Genomic DNA, 18,569 nt, shown 5'->3' on the forward strand with positions numbered 1-18,569 from the left:
AAAACCACAACCATTGATTTCCTCCTAAGTCTGCATTTTGAGCAGGGCTTGGTGGGATGTCTTAACTGTGCTCCCTGTAACCTCTGCTGGAGCAGATCCACTAACACATCTAAGACATTTATGCTGGTGGCTCAAGTGGCTGGGGGCTGGCTAGGCCTTGCTCTCCAATGAGGCAGTTAGACCCTACATGGTGGTCTGGAACTCCAAGAGAGTTGAGGCAGCAGCTGCCCTGCCTCCTAGGGACCAGCCTGGAACAGCGACAGCATCATTTCTGCTGCATTCTATGGTCAATGTCAGTCACACAGCCAGCCCAGATGGGAGGGGAAATAGATGCCATCTTTTAAGACTAGCATACAGTCAATTTACCTTACCCAAGGTCACATATCTTCACAGAGCCAGCTAGGAAACCCAGGTCTGAGCCACTGTAATCTCTGTTTCACATGTTCAATGCCCTTCCTCCAAGCTTCTGCATCTGCTGTGTGTTCAGCTGGAGACCTTCCTCTATCCCCCAATTCACAGACTGGCCTAACTTCCACCTACCCATCCATCAGGAGACATCTCTTTACTAAGGAGAGTTTCTAGAGCTCCAAAGTCTTGTCTCGTATTCCCAGAGCAGTCTCTATATCCTTGATTATACTTCCTGTAATTTGTGCGTACCCACTGGTCTCTTCAGTTAGAACGCAAGCTTGCATCCCAGTGACCAGTGCCATGCCTGGGATGTGGCAAGTGCTCTGGGGGATATCTGTCCAATGAAAGAATCCAGTAAAGGGGGTGCTCTTTCCTCACTACCCCAGAACACTTCTCTTGTAGTGGACCCCGAGGCAGAACTTAGTGCTCAGGATGTTTATTAGGATGTTCCCTTGAGATTAAAATCTGTGCAAGGTGAGAAGGAAGCAGGAATGGACTGAGGGAGGCCCTGAAACAGCTTCAACTGGTGTCACGGGGAGTCCTGGGGCTAAAACAGCCCGTCTGTCCGTGGAGATGGCCAGACTTACACTCCTGACTCCATAGTGGCTCTCTGCAGCAGAGGCATTCCCTGAAGAGGCTGGCAGCTGAGGGCTGTCTGCTTACAGCACTACCTGTGCCTAGTGCCACAGGTTTTTCCTTGAGGGGAGATCTGAGAGGCACCTTCTCATTTCCTCATGGAACAGAAGTACAGTGGGGAGGTGGTAGTCCTTGAGAGCTGCTCAGCGCAAGTTGCTTACCAACTGTGGCGGGAGGGAGGGGAGCAGAGAGAACAGACTGAGGAAGGAGCTGGAAATTCCTAATCTCCATGGGACTTCATTCCATTCGATTAACACTCAGGGACAGAAACTAGGGTGTGGATTATGGCTCTTTGACCTCCACTCCCTCCTAACTGACCCCTCACTGTGACCCACTGTCCACACTTCTTCCAGATTGATCTTTCCCAAAGGCAAATCAGATATGTGACTGCTCTGCTTAAACCACACAGAATTAAATCCAGCTCTTTGCAGGGCCTGCTAGGCCCTCTGTGATCGGCCCTGCACACCTCTCCCACCTCATCCCCTAAGCCTTCCCTTTGGTCATCCAGCCCCAGCCATGTCAAAGTAAGTCAGCCTCAGGGCCTTGGCCATTACTCTTGTTCCAGACTGGAACCGCATTTCCTCTAGATGTTCATAGAGATGCTTCCTCATCATCCATAAGGCCTCAGCTCAATGTCACCTCCAGGAAGACTTCTCTGATTACTTACTGGATGCATTTCTTTTCTCTCTTTTTTTTTTTCATACTTATTTAATAAATACTTATCAAGCACTTACTATGTCTCAAGCACTTTTCTAGGCAGGGGAGATAACACGGTGAGTTATAGAACAGGCCTTGCTCTTTCGGAGCTTACATTCTAGGAGGAAAGACAACACACAAAAATAAAAATACCACTATTTCAGAGAGAGTAAAGTGCTATAAATCTATCAATAAATAAGAGCATGCTAAGGAGCAGAGCATGTCTTGGCCCTGGTGCCTGACATCCAAGCTCAGATCGGCCTCTCCCCAACCACGGTGCGGCTCTGGGGACCAGCATGGCGCGCAGAGCCAATGGGCGGGGCGCGGAGAAGGTGCGTGAGGCCATTCGAGGGGCGGTGAGGGTCACCTGAGCCCCACCCCCGGTGGGAGGGAGAGGAGCTGGGCTTCAGCCTCAGCCAGCAGCCCCGCCGCCCGCTCTATCTAGTCCGGCGCCGGGGAGGCGCACTAGCTCGCGGGAAGGGCGCGCCAGTGCGGTCAGCCAGGTGCGGTGGCCGCGGGGAGCCGCCTCCCGGTCGCGCGGCCTGAGGGGAGGGTCTGGCCTCGGTCCCGCCCCCTGGGCCGTCCATAAAGGCGCCCCGCGGGCGGGCGCGGCGTTTCGGAGCGCACTTTCAGGTGACCATTTGGGGGTCTCGCGTCCTGTGTCCAGTTCTGCACGCCCAGGTCGTGGCGGGCTTGGAGCTCCAGCCATGCTGTTCTGGCACACGCAGCCCGAGCACTACAACCAGCACAACTCCAGCAGCTACCTGCGGTAAGGGCCGCGCTGCCCAGCCCAACGGGGATCCCACCGGGGTGTTGGGCCAAGTCAGCGGGCGAGGGTCGTCGGACATGCGGGGCGTAGAGGGTAGCTGCAAGGTCCGGGGTGCTCAGCGCCCCCGCTGTGCCCCTCTTGCCCACTGTCTGCTCTTTGCGATCTGAGGGAGAGAGAGCTGCCCAGAGTCCCGCTTAGGGACGGACGGACAGACCCACGGACCCTGGCAGGAGTGGAAGCGCAGTGTTGGGGGCCCGTCTTGCAGAGACCGGTGCCGGGAACGGCTCCTCCCATGATGACCTCCGGCGGGCGCGGGACGCGCTCTTGCTGGCCGCAGCCTCCTCCGCTGCGTACTCGTCCCCTGTCTCTTCACCGCTGGCGTCGGAGGGGTGCCTGCCCCTGGGAAGTCTAGTCCCCTGCTCTTTGCCCCTCTTCGCCCGGTCCCTCTCCGAGCCTCGCGCCTTCTCTAGTGTCCTTGGTCCGGCCGAGGGGCTAGTGAGCGGTGAGCGCTGAGCGCTGAGCGCTGAGCGCTGAGCGCTGACCTGTGCTGCAGCTTCGAGGGCGCCAGCAAAGGCTTGGGAGGGGCAGGTTGCCCCCTCCTTCCAGGTGGTCTTGAGCGTTTTGGCCTGAGGCCCCTATGTTTATGGTTCTTGATGGAAGTCTTTCTTCTGCGGGGATTTTACTGACTAGTGCTTTTCAAAAGAAAAAGTAAGTCCTGCCTGTTCGGAAAGTTTTCTCCTGTCCCCCAAAGGAAGAAGGACCCCGTTAGCTTCCGTCCCTGGAGGATCGTTTGCCCCTTTTCTGCAGCTGATCGGGTACTAATGGGCAGTCATTTCGCTTTCTGAACTCAACTGAACCAGCTTTGGCCTGTCTTTATTTCTATCCTGGTCACAGTTTATGAAATGTGCCTAATTTAACCCAAACGGCTTGGTAGGGCTCAGAGAAAGTGAATTGTGAGGCTGAGGGAGTCGCTGGCACGGAGAACCCCAAAGAGATACACCGAGAGTGCTTTTTTTGATCCCAAGAAGTTCCTTCTGAGATTTAACAGTACACGTTATTTGTAAATTCTGACTTCTACTAGGTATTTGTCCAGTCGTCCTCCCCGAAGACCTGCCCCTTCTGAAAGGCAAAAGAATGAGTTGATGTGTCCGCAGTTTTTTATTCATGGCCAGAGTAGTAGGAGATGGCATAAGTATAAGGCCTTAATTAAAGACTGATGACCTCCCTGCAGACCTTGGTGATGTCTGCAGAGGGAAGCTGCTCTGGGGGATGTCCAAGCCCACTGGGCAGATGTTAATCCCAGGCGGAAGATTAAGTGTCCATTCACTTACACAAAAGGCTACAACGAAATACATTTTTATTGTACTGCGTGATGCAATTTTAGGTGTAGTTTTCCGTAAGTTTTAGTTTGTTGCCATCAAGTGTATTCCCATACCTTAAAAATGATTTTAAAGGTGACCTTGAGTGGAGGGTGAGTGTATTAAAAATTTCCTGGGTACTTAAAATAGCATCCCATTAGAGGATAATTTTCTTTGCATGGGAGGTTCCTCTGCTATGAAATGAAAATTTATCTGTGGAATAACTGAGATACCTTTTAGGACTTTGGTATTGCATTGAGAGGTGGGCAGGAGTTGGGGTGAAAGGTGCCATAAAGACATATTGGTTTCTGGGGTCATTTTGGGTCCATGGATAAAGAAGCATTTGGTCCCTCCTCCCCCACGCCCTTTTTACTTCTTAGAAGCTGGGAATTTCGCCTCGTAGAGGTTGACCTCAGTGAAGGCCAAGGTAGGGGTCAATGAATATATCCCTGATCCTCCCAACTCTAGAGTGAGGGTCTTGTTCATTTCCTTGTTTTTTTTTTTTTTTTTTTTTTTTGTATTTTATATTTGGTTTTCTCCTCATTGCAGAACTTCTGCAAGTTGTTTGACCATACAGGAGTACAGGGGTAGTAGCCTTTACTCCCTTCTTCCTTTTTTCTGTTTGGTGTTCTAGTGACTTTTATTCCTTGGCAAATAAGGATGCCAGGCTTGAAACAAGTTACTGTTGAGTGATGGTTCTTACCCTCCCCCCCACTTTTTTTTTTTTAATTTAAAGGCAGCAGCCCATGGATTATTAACTTAACATGGTCTGGGCAAACATAAAATTATGCAATCCCCAGGTGAGCAGGCCTGCCTGCCTCTCACCTGTTCCTCGATAACCACCTAGGCTAGGAGTGTGCCAGTCTTTTTAAAAGGAAGGCTGAGTGTGAGGGGAGCCAAGTCAGCACTGCGCTCTGGTCTTATGGGCCACACACGGTGGCAGGCGAGGTGTACACACAGCTGTACTCCGAGCCCAGCTTTTCCTTCTGAGAATTAGTTAGACATTTTTGGGGTGTGTGCTGGGTTTGTGTTTTAGAGACGCTCATTTATTGTGTTGTATGAGGAACAAATTGTACCAGTGACTGCTGTTTATACAGTGAAGTGGGGTCAATGAATCTGATTCATAACCTGGGACACAGGGAGGGAGGAGGGTTATCAAGATAAGGGCACTGGTACTTTTTTGGCACCTGTTTTCTTGCCACTCATAATTTAGAGATCTTAAAAGAGTCTCTCCTGCCTGCAGGTCATCCATGACAATCTCAAAGTTTTTTTTTTTTATTTATTTGAGCCTTTAAAAATACTTCTCCAGTCATAGGCTGATGTGAGGCTGATTTTTTGGGATATGGTGGGGAGTTTTGTTCATAGGTGGAAGAAAAGAATCTGAGCATCTTACTATTTTTCATTTGGATAAGAAAATGGAATTGAAACCAAAGTCCTTCCTTCTTGTTTTATATTTTAAGAGATATTAGTATGACCTTTCGAATAGGGGTTATGGGTCAACTGTCTTTTTTCTCTTTTTTTTAGAAGGGTCAGGGGATGTCTCAACCTGGGAGAGTGAAGCAAACAGTTTCTGTATTTGCATAGTTTACAGAGCCCTGAGGGCAGGGTATTGGTCTGAGAAGTGGCCAATAAATAGACTAGTTTATTTAAAAATTAATTTTTGTTCAGTCTTATTCTAAAATAAGACGATAATTATCACTATCTGGTAGTTGGAAACCATACGGCATCTAAAGTTCACTCCATCGCTGGTAGTCCCTTTGTTACAGAGATTTCCGTAACTTTAGATATTAGATAACTATGTATTTTTACCTCATTGATGATTTGTTTGAATAAATCTCTTGAGGATCATTGAGAGAAAGTAGAATCATCACAGACTGGTTTGCTCTGTCTGAAGCTTCAAAGAGTTTGTGATATGAGGTGTGAGAAGCTGAACCAGCACACGGCCATATGCTTTGCTGAGCTGCCCTTGATCCCCTCCCTCTCTCTGCATCCACCTCTCCAACTTGGCTCTCTCTTTGCAAATGGGCTCTTGGGGCTCTGCTCCTGACAACCCCCTCCCATGTGTTGCAGTGATGTGCTCGCTCTGCCCATCTTCAAGCAGGAGGAGCCCCAGCTCTCCCCTGAGAATGATGCCCGCCTGCCACCCCTGCAGTACGTGCTGTGCGCTGCCACGTCCCCAGCTGTGAAGCTGCATGAAGAGACACTGACCTACCTCAACCAAGGTAGTGGCCAGAGCACTGGGTTAGGGCAGAACCCGGGGTCCGGGGAGACTACCTAGAGGGAAGGGGAAGTTGTCCGGAACCACCCATTTGGCCTCATTACCTTGTCACAGTGGGAGAGGTGGGGTTTGGGAAGAGGCTGTGGTGTCAGATAGATTCCATTTTCTAGTTGTGAGACCCTGAACCTCGCCTCAGGGTCTTCATCTGAAAAATGTACACATCAACTTTGTTGTTATTCAGGCCAAATGGGGTAACGTTCCTCGTACAGACCCTCCACACAGCACATGCTCAGTGATTGCAGACACTGTCGTAATTGTTATTTACTATGACCACAACTGATGTCTTTTCCTGGACATAGATTAAACACCTGTGGTGTACTATATCTGCTGTCCTTTCTGGAGCTGTACCTGGCAGTGGTGGGAAGACTGGCCCTGTCCTAGGGCAGCAGTGGGGCCGGATTCCACATGTGCCAGACAGAAATGCTTTGTGATGATGGGGACAAGATCTCTCACTGTGTCCTGAGAGAAATGGCATGGGCTTTGGAGTTTAAATTCCAACTCTAGCACTTCCTAGCGCTGTGACTCTGAGCTGTCTTTTTCTCTGAGCCTCAGTGTTCTCATGTGTAAAATGGCAAGTGTAATTTTGTGATGTTCGAAAGAATGAGGGTGTGTGAAGTGTTCGGTATGATAGCGGCTGTTCGATTTCTGATTTCCTTTGTCAGGACCCGTGGGTCAGTGTCCTGATGGATAGTGATTTTGTGTTTTCTGGATGATTATGTGTTTATGTTTATTGCACTTCCTTCCTGGGCCACCTCATAAACACCCTGGCATCAAGTGGATTAATTGCCCCTCAGCTTTAGATGGGAAGAGCAGAGGAGCAGGGGAACACAGCGGTTTCTGTAGGGTTGCACTAAGTTGCAAGGGAGCTGCAGCGTGCTAGTGGTTTGTCCCACACAAGCTGCCTCTTTTCTGTAGAACTTTGACTCCTCAGTTTGGGGTGCTAGTCGGAGGTGGAGATCCAACCTGATCATCAAGCTCTCCTCTTACTGCTGAACTTGCCAGCTTCCGGGCAAAAGAACCAGCTCAGAATCAGCAGGTGGCTCTGCATCTGCCTCTGGATGGAAACAGCCCCTTCCCATTGTTGACGTGGCTCCGTGGAAGGGCATGCTTATCCCTGTACGTAGCTTTGGGGCATCTGTGAGTCACCAAGCCATGCTCAGTCAACAGTAGGGTGCCTGGCTCAGGCTCTAAGATCTGTGCTCCATTTCCTGAGGCTGGTGGTTGTTGATGGCGGTGATGTGGCCATGTGGATGATACTTCTGTGCATCTGCTTGTTTGTAGAGTGGCTTCCGCCACTTTCCTTTCTCTTTCATGGGAGATCAGATGCTACCAACTTGTTGTGTACCTTTAGGCAGTTCCTCTTTGGACCTCTGCCTTCTTGCCTAAATGTAGCATGAAGAAATTGGGTGATATTTACGGAGTGTTGTACTCCGAGGCAGTTCTTATTCTTGGCCCTGTCCAGTGGTGCTGAAGAGTGAGTGGTTCTGAGGCCCTGCTGCTGGACCCGGACCCTGAGTGTGCCTGCCTCTGCCCCGTCTGTAAGGCTTTTGACTGCCTTCCCCACCTTCCCTCCAGTCCCTCCCTCCTTTAATAAGTCCGCTTTGGACAGAGTTTGGCAGTCAGCGTACCACGTCTTCTTAAAGGAGTTTATCCTTTGCTCAATACAGATAAGTTAAGAGAGGGAAAAAGAGTTGCCCTATGGTCTTACCATCTTGTTTTAATTTTGTGTATTCATTTTTTAAGATGCATTTTCCTGATTATTAAAATAATACATGTTCATTATAAAAATTTTGGATGATTTAGAAAAGTGTAAGGAAGAAAATTTAAAAAAAATCACGATCTCTAATTGAACCTCAGAACTACTGCTAAACTTGTTGCTACATTATTTGTTTATAAATCTTTTGAAGTTATAACCACACATATCCTGTTTTCTTAATTTCCTCATGTCATTAAAAATGTTTTGCGAACTTAAGTTTCTGTAACAGCTGCATAGTGTTACATTTCATAGTTGTGTTACTTATCTAGTTTCACAGTATGGACACTTAGTTTTAGTTGTTGTTTTTGTGAAATGTTGATTATTTATTTATTTTTAGATAAATATCTTAGAAGTAAATTATTGGATCACAGAGTTTGAATAAGGTTTTTGATATATTTACCAAATTGCCTTTTCGGCAGAATATGCCAATTTCTATGCTGGCCAGTGAGATACATTTCACTGTCTCATTCCCAATGTTAGACATTATCATTTTTCATCTGATTAGTGAAACAGAATTTAATCTTAAATTAGCATTTCTATCATCACTAATATTGTTGAATATTTTAAAATGTTTATTGAGCTTTTTTATTTCTTCATCAATTATGTTCACGTCCTTTGCACATTTTCCTATCAGGATGTTTATGTCTTATTGACTGTAAGAGCATACCGTATATGGGCTATCATCAACCTTTTACCTGCCGTACGTTGCGAACATTTTTCCCTGTTGGTAGCTGGCCATTTAACTATATTTATTGTGTGATAACTCTATTTATGGTGTAGGATATATGTCATGATTTTTTTCTGTGTAGAAATTCAAATCTTTGTCTTTTAAAATGGTTTTACTCTTATGCTTAGAATGCCTGCCAACTGCAAAATTAGTTTAGTAGTTTCCTAAATTTCATTTAATGGTTTTAAAATTTTACCATCGAAATGCACTTAGAATTTTTTGCAACTTAATAATTTGTTATTTGATGATATTTTGGATTTATTACTACATAAAATATATATATTATTTTCAGCTTTATCAGTGAGATTCATATTGCATTTGAAATTTCATATTGCATTTGAAATTTATGATGTGATACAAATGTCTAAGTTTATTTTTCTAAATAGTTAACCTACTAGTTATTGCCTGGTTTATCCTTTTCTCACTGGTTTAAAATGCCACTTTTAAAACATTTGAAAAACCATATTAGTCCAGAAACAGACCCTTGTATAGGTGTCTGTCCTATACAAGGACAGACACCTATACAAGGGTCATTCTGAGATTCATTGATTCTCACCCATTTCTTATTGAACAATTTATTGTAGCTTGGAAATATGTTTTCCTATTTGGGAGCAGAAGTTCTTTTTATCATTCTTCTTAGCCAGTCTCAATTATTTATTCTTATAAATGGATGTTACAACCATTAAATCTTCCTTCTATACCTTTTTAAAAAAAATACCGATGAGATCATAAGCCTTATAAAATTGTTTCTTGCTTTTATTAAATACTATTCTTGTAATAAATTTTTCTGTCATTATTGAAACCTCTTAGACATTATTTACTATGTCTACATATTATTTTACTATTTCCTCTTATTTAGGATGGAATATTGTCATTACTGCTGGAAGAAAACACAGCGTAATTCTTTTAGTGCCTATCTCCCATAATAGAATGGAAGCTCTATGAGGGCAGGGCCGTATGTTTTTAATATTGTATCCCTAGCATTAGGCTTGGTGCCCTGATGCTTTATGAATATGCGGGCAATTAAAAATTAGGCATGATTTGTTTAATGCCATTTTATTTTTTTCTCTTTGTTGCTATTATCAGTACGCTGTACTGGGTATCTTTGTTAGCATACTTTATTTAAAGTGTCATATGATGAATAAATAGGCATTGATTCAGTTAAAAAATAGTTTTGACACATCTGTTATAACCTTCTTGGCAAATTGAAAAATTTGCTATTAAGTAATGTTTATTGAATTGGCTCTATGATGTTGTATTCTTTCTATGAAGCCACCCCATGTCCTCTTCCTTGTAATGATGTGTTTAAAGTTGTCTGAAAACATGGGAGAGATGCTGTATCTATAACTTAAAAAGTCATTAAAACCATTGGATGCCCATTTCTCAATGCAGTGTTAAACCAATGCTCTGATATCACGTGGCTTGGGCAAAGTCTATTACATATGGGCTTCCCATCATCAAGCTCAGTGGTTAATTTTGGATATGGTGAAAATGATTTGAAAAACGAAGTATGTCCTCTGAAATGGAGTCCTGAGGAAAGGGGGTGGCAGCTATTGAATGGAGGTCTGAAAACTTCCATTTCCAGATCAACTTCTGTCAGTGACCAAAGGTCACAGTGGGCAGATCTTTCCCGAAAGCAGACTGGAGCCAGAGGGAAAGGATGGAGTGGGTTGTAAGGGAGGAGTGACAGAGAATAGAAGACAACCCCAGGCAATCTGTGTAGTGAATTCTGGCTTTGAGATAAGAAACAACTTTGCAAGAATAACTTGTTATGGAGAAAGCTTTGGTATTTCCTACCAGAGCAGCTCTTGAACCTTGAACATAGTAATACATTTTTACAGGACTCTTACTTTCATTCACTTATGGAATAAAACTTCCTGCCAATTGGAAGAGGTGGGTAGTTCAGTGAGTAAAGAGAAAAGTCATGTACAAAGGCAAGAATGGGTTTTTGGGTGGTGGTGGTGCAGTTAAGCACACTGTCTATCCAAAGAATCCTAAGTTGTTCAGGATGACTAGGGTTTGGAACACAAGGAGGAGTGTGAATGATATGGATGGAGAAGTAGACCAGATGGCCAAGATCTGCCTTGCTGAGGCTGAGCAATCATTGGGCATTCACCTGGGCAAGTCGCTTAACCTCTCAGTGCCTCCAATTGCTCATCTGTAAAATGGAGGAAATAAAACTCCTACAAAGTAGGTGCTATTATATGGATAGACTGAGTAAATACATGTAGGGCACTGAAAATGGTTTCTGGTGCATCGTAAGCATTCACAAATTAGCCATTATTAATGATAAAGTGGACACATGTTTACCCTAATCCTGTTTTGGAAGTTAGCAAGGTCATCAAACTGGGACTTTCAAAATTTTCACTATTTTTATCCTAATTCAGAGGTTAACACAAGGATGGTTCTACACCTAAGCATTGTACTTAGACTTGACAGGCGGTAGTTTTGGGACAGATTAAAGGCAAGAAGCCCTGCTGAACTGTTCTATTTGCTTTTCATTCACTGTACAACCAGATAACAGACATAACCTGGAGGAGACATGTCCTATGCAGGGTGTTAAAACACATCTTTAAAACTGTGATTACAAAAAGCACCGAACTCCTAAGTGATGTGAGCTTTTGTGTCAATGACTACATGGGGACATTTACGTGGGGACCTCAACTAAGTAAAGCTTTATATGGAACCGTGCACAGCCTTTAGAGTAATACTTTGTTTAGCACTTTAGAATTTACGAAATACTTTCTGATATTCTCTTTTGAGTGATTTTCCCAGAATGTCTTATGTATTCCCATTTTACGGAAGGCAGGATGGCAGGCTGAGAGAAGACGAAATCAGGTTCCCCTTTCCTTATCACATAATCAGGCAAGCCGGGGGAGTGGTTAAGCTGTGAAGTGTTAATGAAAGGAGTTCTGGAAGGGAGGCAGCCATTTTCTGGCCACTTTTCCTAAGACTTTCTATGGGCTGGATTCGAGGCTAGGCATATCCACGAGTGGTGCAACTTTGAGGGAAGATGAAAGAGACTTGCAGGGGAGAGGACCATGAAGGAATGGAGAAGGGAGAAAATGCCTCCTTGAACAAAAAAAAAACCCATAATTGATTGCTCCTACTCCACTCATACCCATCAGTGTCTCCACCCACAGTGACCTGAGGGAATGGCCAGGGAGATAAGAGCTCTAGGCCAGACATGCTGTCTTCCTGGCTCCTAGACCCCAGACAGAATGGCTACTGCCTCTTTTTACCAGTTTCTACTCTGGGGAAATCACTTAATCTCTAGGAGCCTCTGTTTCCTCATCTGGAATTGGGACAGTTTCATTTTGTATGTTGCCTTGAAAATTAAGTGAATAAACAACTGTCTGGCAAATAGTAAGTATACAGTTATATTTTCCCTTCTTTTGAATTATATCAGTGACTTTGAATTTAAGGAATGAGGCAAAGGATTAGTTACTTTGTTATCCTTTCTCTGTAGCTGAAGTTTTCTTTCCAGATTAATTTTTAGCCTGAAGTTTGAGAACATAAACTGAGTAAACGAAATGACACTTAAATAGATTACTTTTTTAAAAAAATGCTTTCTCCCTTATTGTTTTTTTCCAGAGTTTAAAAATAGCACATATTTATTATAAAATAAAACAAACAGTACAGAAATTCACACTCTAGAAAGTTTCCAGTAACCTCACTTCCCAGATTTTTCTTAGTCATATGTTAACCTACATATATCTAATTCTATACACACACACACACACACACACACACACACTTGTAGAAATGTGTATGCCTCTTTTTAAGAGATATGGGGTCGTATTATATACCATTCAGCAACTTGCTTTTCTTTCCCTCAAACAAAGTATTCTTAGTACCATATGGGTACATTAAAAACTGTAAACCAAAGCTGATCCTTACTGGTTACATTATGACCCATTGCATGGATATTGCATAACTTGTTCTCTTGAGGAACATTAGGCTTGTCTCCACGTTTTTTCATAATTACACTCGGCACTCCAGTGAGCATTTGTGTACACATATCTTTGTCCTTACAGGAGTGAAAATATCCGTAGGATAAATATCTAGAAATAGAATTGCCGGCACAACATTTTGGTAGATAACTGCCATATTGCCCTGCAGTGATGTTGTACTTATTTGTACTTTTACAAACAATAACTGTCTGAATAATTATTTATTTCTTTCTCCTTTATTATCTATCTCCCATCTCTACCACACCGAGAATATGAATTCCTTGAAGGCAGAGACTTTGAATGCCTTGTTCACTGCTAGTCCTAGCACAGTGCCTGGCATGTATAACTTCTTTGAATGAATGGAGAATATCTATTTTTCTGTAACTTTGCGAACACTTTTTAACCTTTGGTCATTAAAGGGGAAAATACAAGGTATTCTTGTTTTAATTTTCACTTCCTCAATTATATTTATATTTCATATTTTATTTGGTTACTTTCTCCTTTTGCCTTTCATGTGATTTACGCGGTTTTTCAAGTGGGGGGTTTCATCCTTATTTGTCAGTGCTTTTTGCATCTTTGGGATAATGTTAGAAATATTTTTCCACTTTTTTATTTATTTCATTCATTTTTTGTTTGCTTGCTTGCTCTTTTATGTAATAAAAGTTTTAATAAATTTCTATGTGATCAGGTTTATTGGATTTCACCTTAATTTTTTGATTGTTAGGAAAGCCTTCTTCACTTTAAGATTTTAATAATATTTACCTGTTATTTAAAGCACTACAGTGAGTTGCACCCCACTCTTTGACACTTAGGCGTTCATTTTGGTGTGTAAAATATGAGGAAGGTATCTAACTCTTATTTTCCTCTTTGTCCTATGATAACCTATTGAATTGGAGCTGTCACATAGTAGAATACAGCATAACCATAAAAAGCATGAGGTAGATCCTTAAGTATATCCACAAAAGCTATCCATCCTGTGTTGTTAAATTAAAAAACAAACAAACTGTATTTACCTTAGTTGGTAACACTGGTTTGGATGACAGTAGTAATTATTCTTTCTTAGAAAAATTCCAAAAACCAGGAATTTTAGAGTTGAATCCACACAGGTTCCAATTCTGGCTCTCTCTTTTTCTCCCAAGTTACTGAACCTGTCAACCCTGTTTTTTGTAAAATAGATATAACACCCATTTCAGGTTTTGTCTTGAGAATTAAATGAGATATTTGTTGTTGTTTGTTTTGTTTGTGCCATGTGAAGATATTTTTATTATGGCTACATAAAATTTAGAAATGTTTATTCCGCAAAGAATTTTATAAACCGCATCACAAAGGTTAAAGAGAAGAACCATGGCTGTCAGCATGGCCTCTCTGGTGCCAAAGGGCACTGCAGATCTGCCCCAGGCTGCTGGCTTGCAGGCTACAACTGTCTGCCGGGAACCCTGTAGGTGGTCTACCCCTAAATCAACAAGTGCCTGGCAACCGGGACAGACCATTATAATGGGTACCAAGTATAATAAACCTTGCTCTAGTCACTGCACAAGTAGAAAGGTTATAATTTGTATGGTACATTGTAGGAAGATAATAATTTTTAAATGCCATGTACATCAATGGGTTTTAATGGAGGTTATTTCTTTTCTGCTGTTAAGTTTGACTGGTTTTCATGGATATTTGGTGGGGAGGAGAGCAGGGAAAAAGATCAGGGGTAGAAAGGCCCACCTTACTCTTGTAAATGGATTCCTGAGTCAGGTTTCAGGGGCCACTGAACTATGGTTAGAATTACTATGTAGAAGAATGTATGCAGATTATCTGCTCTGAATAAGGAGGGCGTTTTTTGTATTTTGTTATGCTTTAAATTAGCCATTCTATACAAATAGGTACCATGATTGTTCCAACCTCTTCATTTCACAAGAGAAAGAAGGAAGCCCAGAGTAAAGGTGGAATGTTTCTGGGCTGTACACCCTGCTGAGGCAGGGCCAGGTATAACCCCAGAGCTGGACAGCTTTGGAGTCTATAGAGGCCACAGGAAGAAGGACACGTGCTTATTTGTGTTAATTAGGAACTGGCGTTCCTACCTCATTTTCCACAGGCCTCTGAGTCTCTCTCATAGACACTCTTCCTTGCAGAGCTATCTGGCAAAGAAATCCATTGCTTCAATGGGTTGGTGTTTATTGGGTGGACATAGACAGCTAGCCTCCCTACCTTCAACTTTGTCCCTCATCTTGTCTTTTGGGCACCTTGAGATGTATCTCATTCAACCCCCATGTATCGATAGGGAAACTGATGTCTGGAGGGTACAATCTGACTTGTCAGCATGTGTAGTGGTTTCCTGACAATTTCTTGGAGTGCATTCTTGTCTTCTCTCCAGAGTGGCTCTAGGGGGGTATTTGGCCTTGAACTCAAATGCTGCAGCATCAAGATCTCCTGGAGTATGTGTTTCCTATTGGGTTAGAACTGGGAGGGACAGGACTGTGTTTTCGCTAAGCACCCCAATGATTGATGCTTGGGTACACTAGGGTTTGTTAGCCACTGCATTGAGGGTACAGCTATTCATCTTTTTCTTTCCAGAAGGAGAGCAGTGGACCTTGCAAAGAAATCTTGGGTCCTGCTTCACTCGTGGCTCTGTGCTTTAGAGGTTGAGGACCTCTCCTGTGCCTGGCCAGGGGCTCTGTGCTCAGGCAGATTTGGGAGGTTCTTGACCTTCCTTTACTACTCTCCAGCCGGTGATAATGCCCTGGAAACTTCCATCTGTATGATTAGAGGACCCTTTGAGTCTTGAATGGGAAAGAAAGACCACAGATACCCTGGGAATTCACAGAGGTGGATGAGAGTAGATTTCTTAAGTATGAGAGCTAGAGGAGGCCTAAGATATCTCTGATGCCTTCTACTGAAAATGTAGTCCACAGACCAGCATTACCTGAAAGCTTGTTTTAAGTGCAGAATCTTAGACTGCTGCTGGACAACAGAATCAGAACCTGCATTTTAACAAGTACCAATGAATTATGAACATATTAAAATTTGAGAAGCACTGATCTAGGCTGTACACCCCTTACCCACTCCCCTGTATTATAGATGGATAAACCGAGACCAAGAAGACTGTGTGACTTGCCTTAGACCACAGAGTGGTATTTTAATCTGGTCTCTTTCTTTTATTTAAAAGTTCTATTAGGATACAGTTCATGTACTGTAAAAGTTCTATTAGGATACAGTCCATCCTTTTAAAGTATACAATTCGTGTTTTTTAGTATACTCAACTAATATGTTAAACAATCATAACTAATATAATATAATATATAATATAATAATAGAACATTTTCATCCCTCTTGAAAGAAACTATGCACCCATCAGTAATCAATCCCATTCTTTCTCCCCACCCTCATCCCTAGGCAACCACTGATCTACTTTCTATTTCTGTAAATTTGCCTGTTTTAGACATTTCAGGTAAATGGTGTCATACAAATAAATGGTGATTTTTTGTCACTGACTTCTTTCACTTAGCATAACATTTTTAAAGGCCATCCACATCGCAGCGTGTATCAGAACTTCATTCCTTTTCATTGCCCAGTAATACTCCATTATATGGATGTGTACCTCATTTTATTTATTCATTCTTCAGTTGATGAGCATTGGGTTATTTCCACTTTTTGGCTGTTATGAATATTTAGTAATGAACATTAACGTACAAGTTTTTATGTAGACCTGTGTTTTCATTTCCACACTCCCGGGGAGGGACTGTTAGCCTGGCTAGGTGACATACTCACCTGGAAAGAATGTGGCCCGAGAGTTGGGCCCTGTATAAGCACGGCTGCTCCCACCCTCTCCCTTTCTCCACTCTGTAAACAGAGGCTGATGGAGCAGTTCTCTGAGATGGTCCATAGGCGTCCACTCTTCTGGAAGGCCTGGGGCTGGTAAGGTGGAGGGAGAGGAGGCTTTGGTTGTCTCAGGGCTGTACTGACAAGCCCTGTTTACCCTATGGCAGCCCCAGAAAGTCCTTCATCTATCTTACCTGAGCTTAAGAGAGAAAATGGGACTGCCCGGGGCCAGACAGTGATGGGCCGCATATATGAGCAACCAGGCTGTCTGGCTCCACTTCCAAGATCTTGGCCAATCGAGGGCACATGATTGCCCTCAGCCCCAGCATGGACATGGTTCTCGCTGGCAGGGCTTGGAGGAGAGGTGCCTAAGCAAGTCACAATTCTCATCTGATCTTGGAAATTTGGTTTTCTATTCTTTACTGTCCTTTGTCTTATTAACTTACGTGTTTATACTTCTACCACCGGTGCAGAGCAGTACCTGTTTCTCTCCATCCTTGCCTGGGCTCTATATTGTCAGCCTTCTGAATCTTTTCTAATATGCACACAGAAAATTAGCACTTTGTTTTCATTTATATTTACTTAATTTCTAATAACTTGTGAATAGAATTGAGCCCACATATTTGCTAAAAATCGACAGTTTGTATCTATTGCCTTTTTTTTCTGTTGCCCTTTTACTTATTAATCTGCAAGACCATTGCATTAGGTGGAACCATATGCAACTGCCATTTTGTGAATTAAAATGGGTTGACAATTTGTAGTTTTGTATTCATTGTAATAGATTAGGTTTAATTTAACGAAAAATTAGTGAATTTCCTATGAACCAGAAATAATCAAGTATAAAATAAAATAGGAAAAAGAGATCCCATTTTCATTACCAAGGCAAATCAAGCAATTTTTGAAAATGCTGATCAAGTGTCCAGGGGTCTAGAGGCCCCCAATTCGGAATCGGCCAGCAGTGTTTATGAACATGCTGACTCATGGGTCTCACCCAGATTTACTATCCACAGTTTTGGGTGGGGCTCGGGAAGCCAGGGCGTTTGGGGGAAAGAAAAAAGAGTCATTTTAGACTTAAAGAAACTCAAAAATGGTAGCGAGAATTCCTGTATACCTTTTAATCAGCTTCTTGTAATGTTAACATATAACTGTATACAATTATTGAAATCAGGCAGTTAAACTGGTGTGATTCTATTAACTCCAATACAGTCTTTATTTAAATTTTACCAATTCCTCCACTACTGTCCCCTTTCTGTTCCAGATTCCAATCCAGGATCCCACATGTCATTTCATTGCCATGTCTCCTTGGTCTCCAATCTGTGACGGTCCCTTAGTCTTTCCATTTCTCCCATGATCTTTACACTTGGAGAGGACTTACTGGTCAGTTTTGTACACCTTCCTCAATTTGGGTTTCTCTAATGTTTTGTAATGACGAGACTGAGGTTAAGCATTTTTTTTGGCAAGAACGCCACAAAAGTGACATTGTGCCCTTGCCAGTGCATCAAGTTAAGGGCTCATAATGCTATTTGTCTCATTGCTTGATGATTTAGTAGTGTCTGTCAGGTTTCTCTACTGTAAAGTTACTCTTTTCCCTTTTGTAATTAATAAATATCTTGAGGTAGGAGAGATACTTGGAGACTAGGCTGATATTTTATCATCCTTAAATTTGACCCACTAATTGTAGCATCCATTGCCGGATCTTGTCCGCATCAATTTTTATTTATTTCCTTCTTTTCACATTTAGTAATTGGAATGCTACTGTAAGAAAGAGATTTCTCTTCTTTACCATTAGTTTATTTATTTACTTATTATATCAGTATAGACTCGTGGGTATTTATTTTACTCTGTGGGTTAAAATTCCACACTATTGTTTTCTAGTCTGTTGCTCAGATCATCCCAGCTGTGGCCGCTGGGAACTCTGGATTGGCTCCTGTGTCCCTCTGACACGCCTCCATCCTTTTTCTGAGCATTTACTCATTTTTGACACTACGAGATGCTTAAAAGAGGAGCATCTTGTATTTTCCCTGCCCCAGCCCTGAAAATATTCTTCTCTAGAAGGTCTCCAGGATATGACTTACTCTCTTACTTTGTACGCACACACACGTACTTACCATCTGCTAAGTATTTACTGGGGATCCAATGTGTGCCAGGTATGGTGACTCTTCCCAGACATTCATAATGGCT

General features: G+C 42.9%; 1 protein-coding gene across 1 annotated transcript in view; it reads left to right on the forward strand.

The window, feature by feature from the left end:
• Window positions 1-2,251: 2,251 nt before the first annotated feature.
• The window catches only part of TFCP2L1 (transcription factor CP2 like 1), a 49,506-nt gene continuing 33,188 nt past the window's right edge, over window positions 2,252-18,569 (forward strand). The window contains exons 1-2 of the mRNA XM_039876518.1: window positions 2,252-2,509; window positions 5,938-6,089. Coding sequence (XP_039732452.1) covers window positions 2,448-2,509; window positions 5,938-6,089 — 214 coding nt within the window. The 5' untranslated portion in view covers window positions 2,252-2,447. The remainder of the gene's footprint in view (window positions 2,510-5,937; window positions 6,090-18,569) is intronic.

This window comes from Pteropus medius, unplaced genomic scaffold (genome assembly GCF_902729225.1).
Source record: "Pteropus medius unplaced genomic scaffold, Ma_sr-lr_union100, whole genome shotgun sequence".
Classification (NCBI taxonomy): Eukaryota; Metazoa; Chordata; class Mammalia; order Chiroptera; family Pteropodidae; genus Pteropus; species Pteropus medius.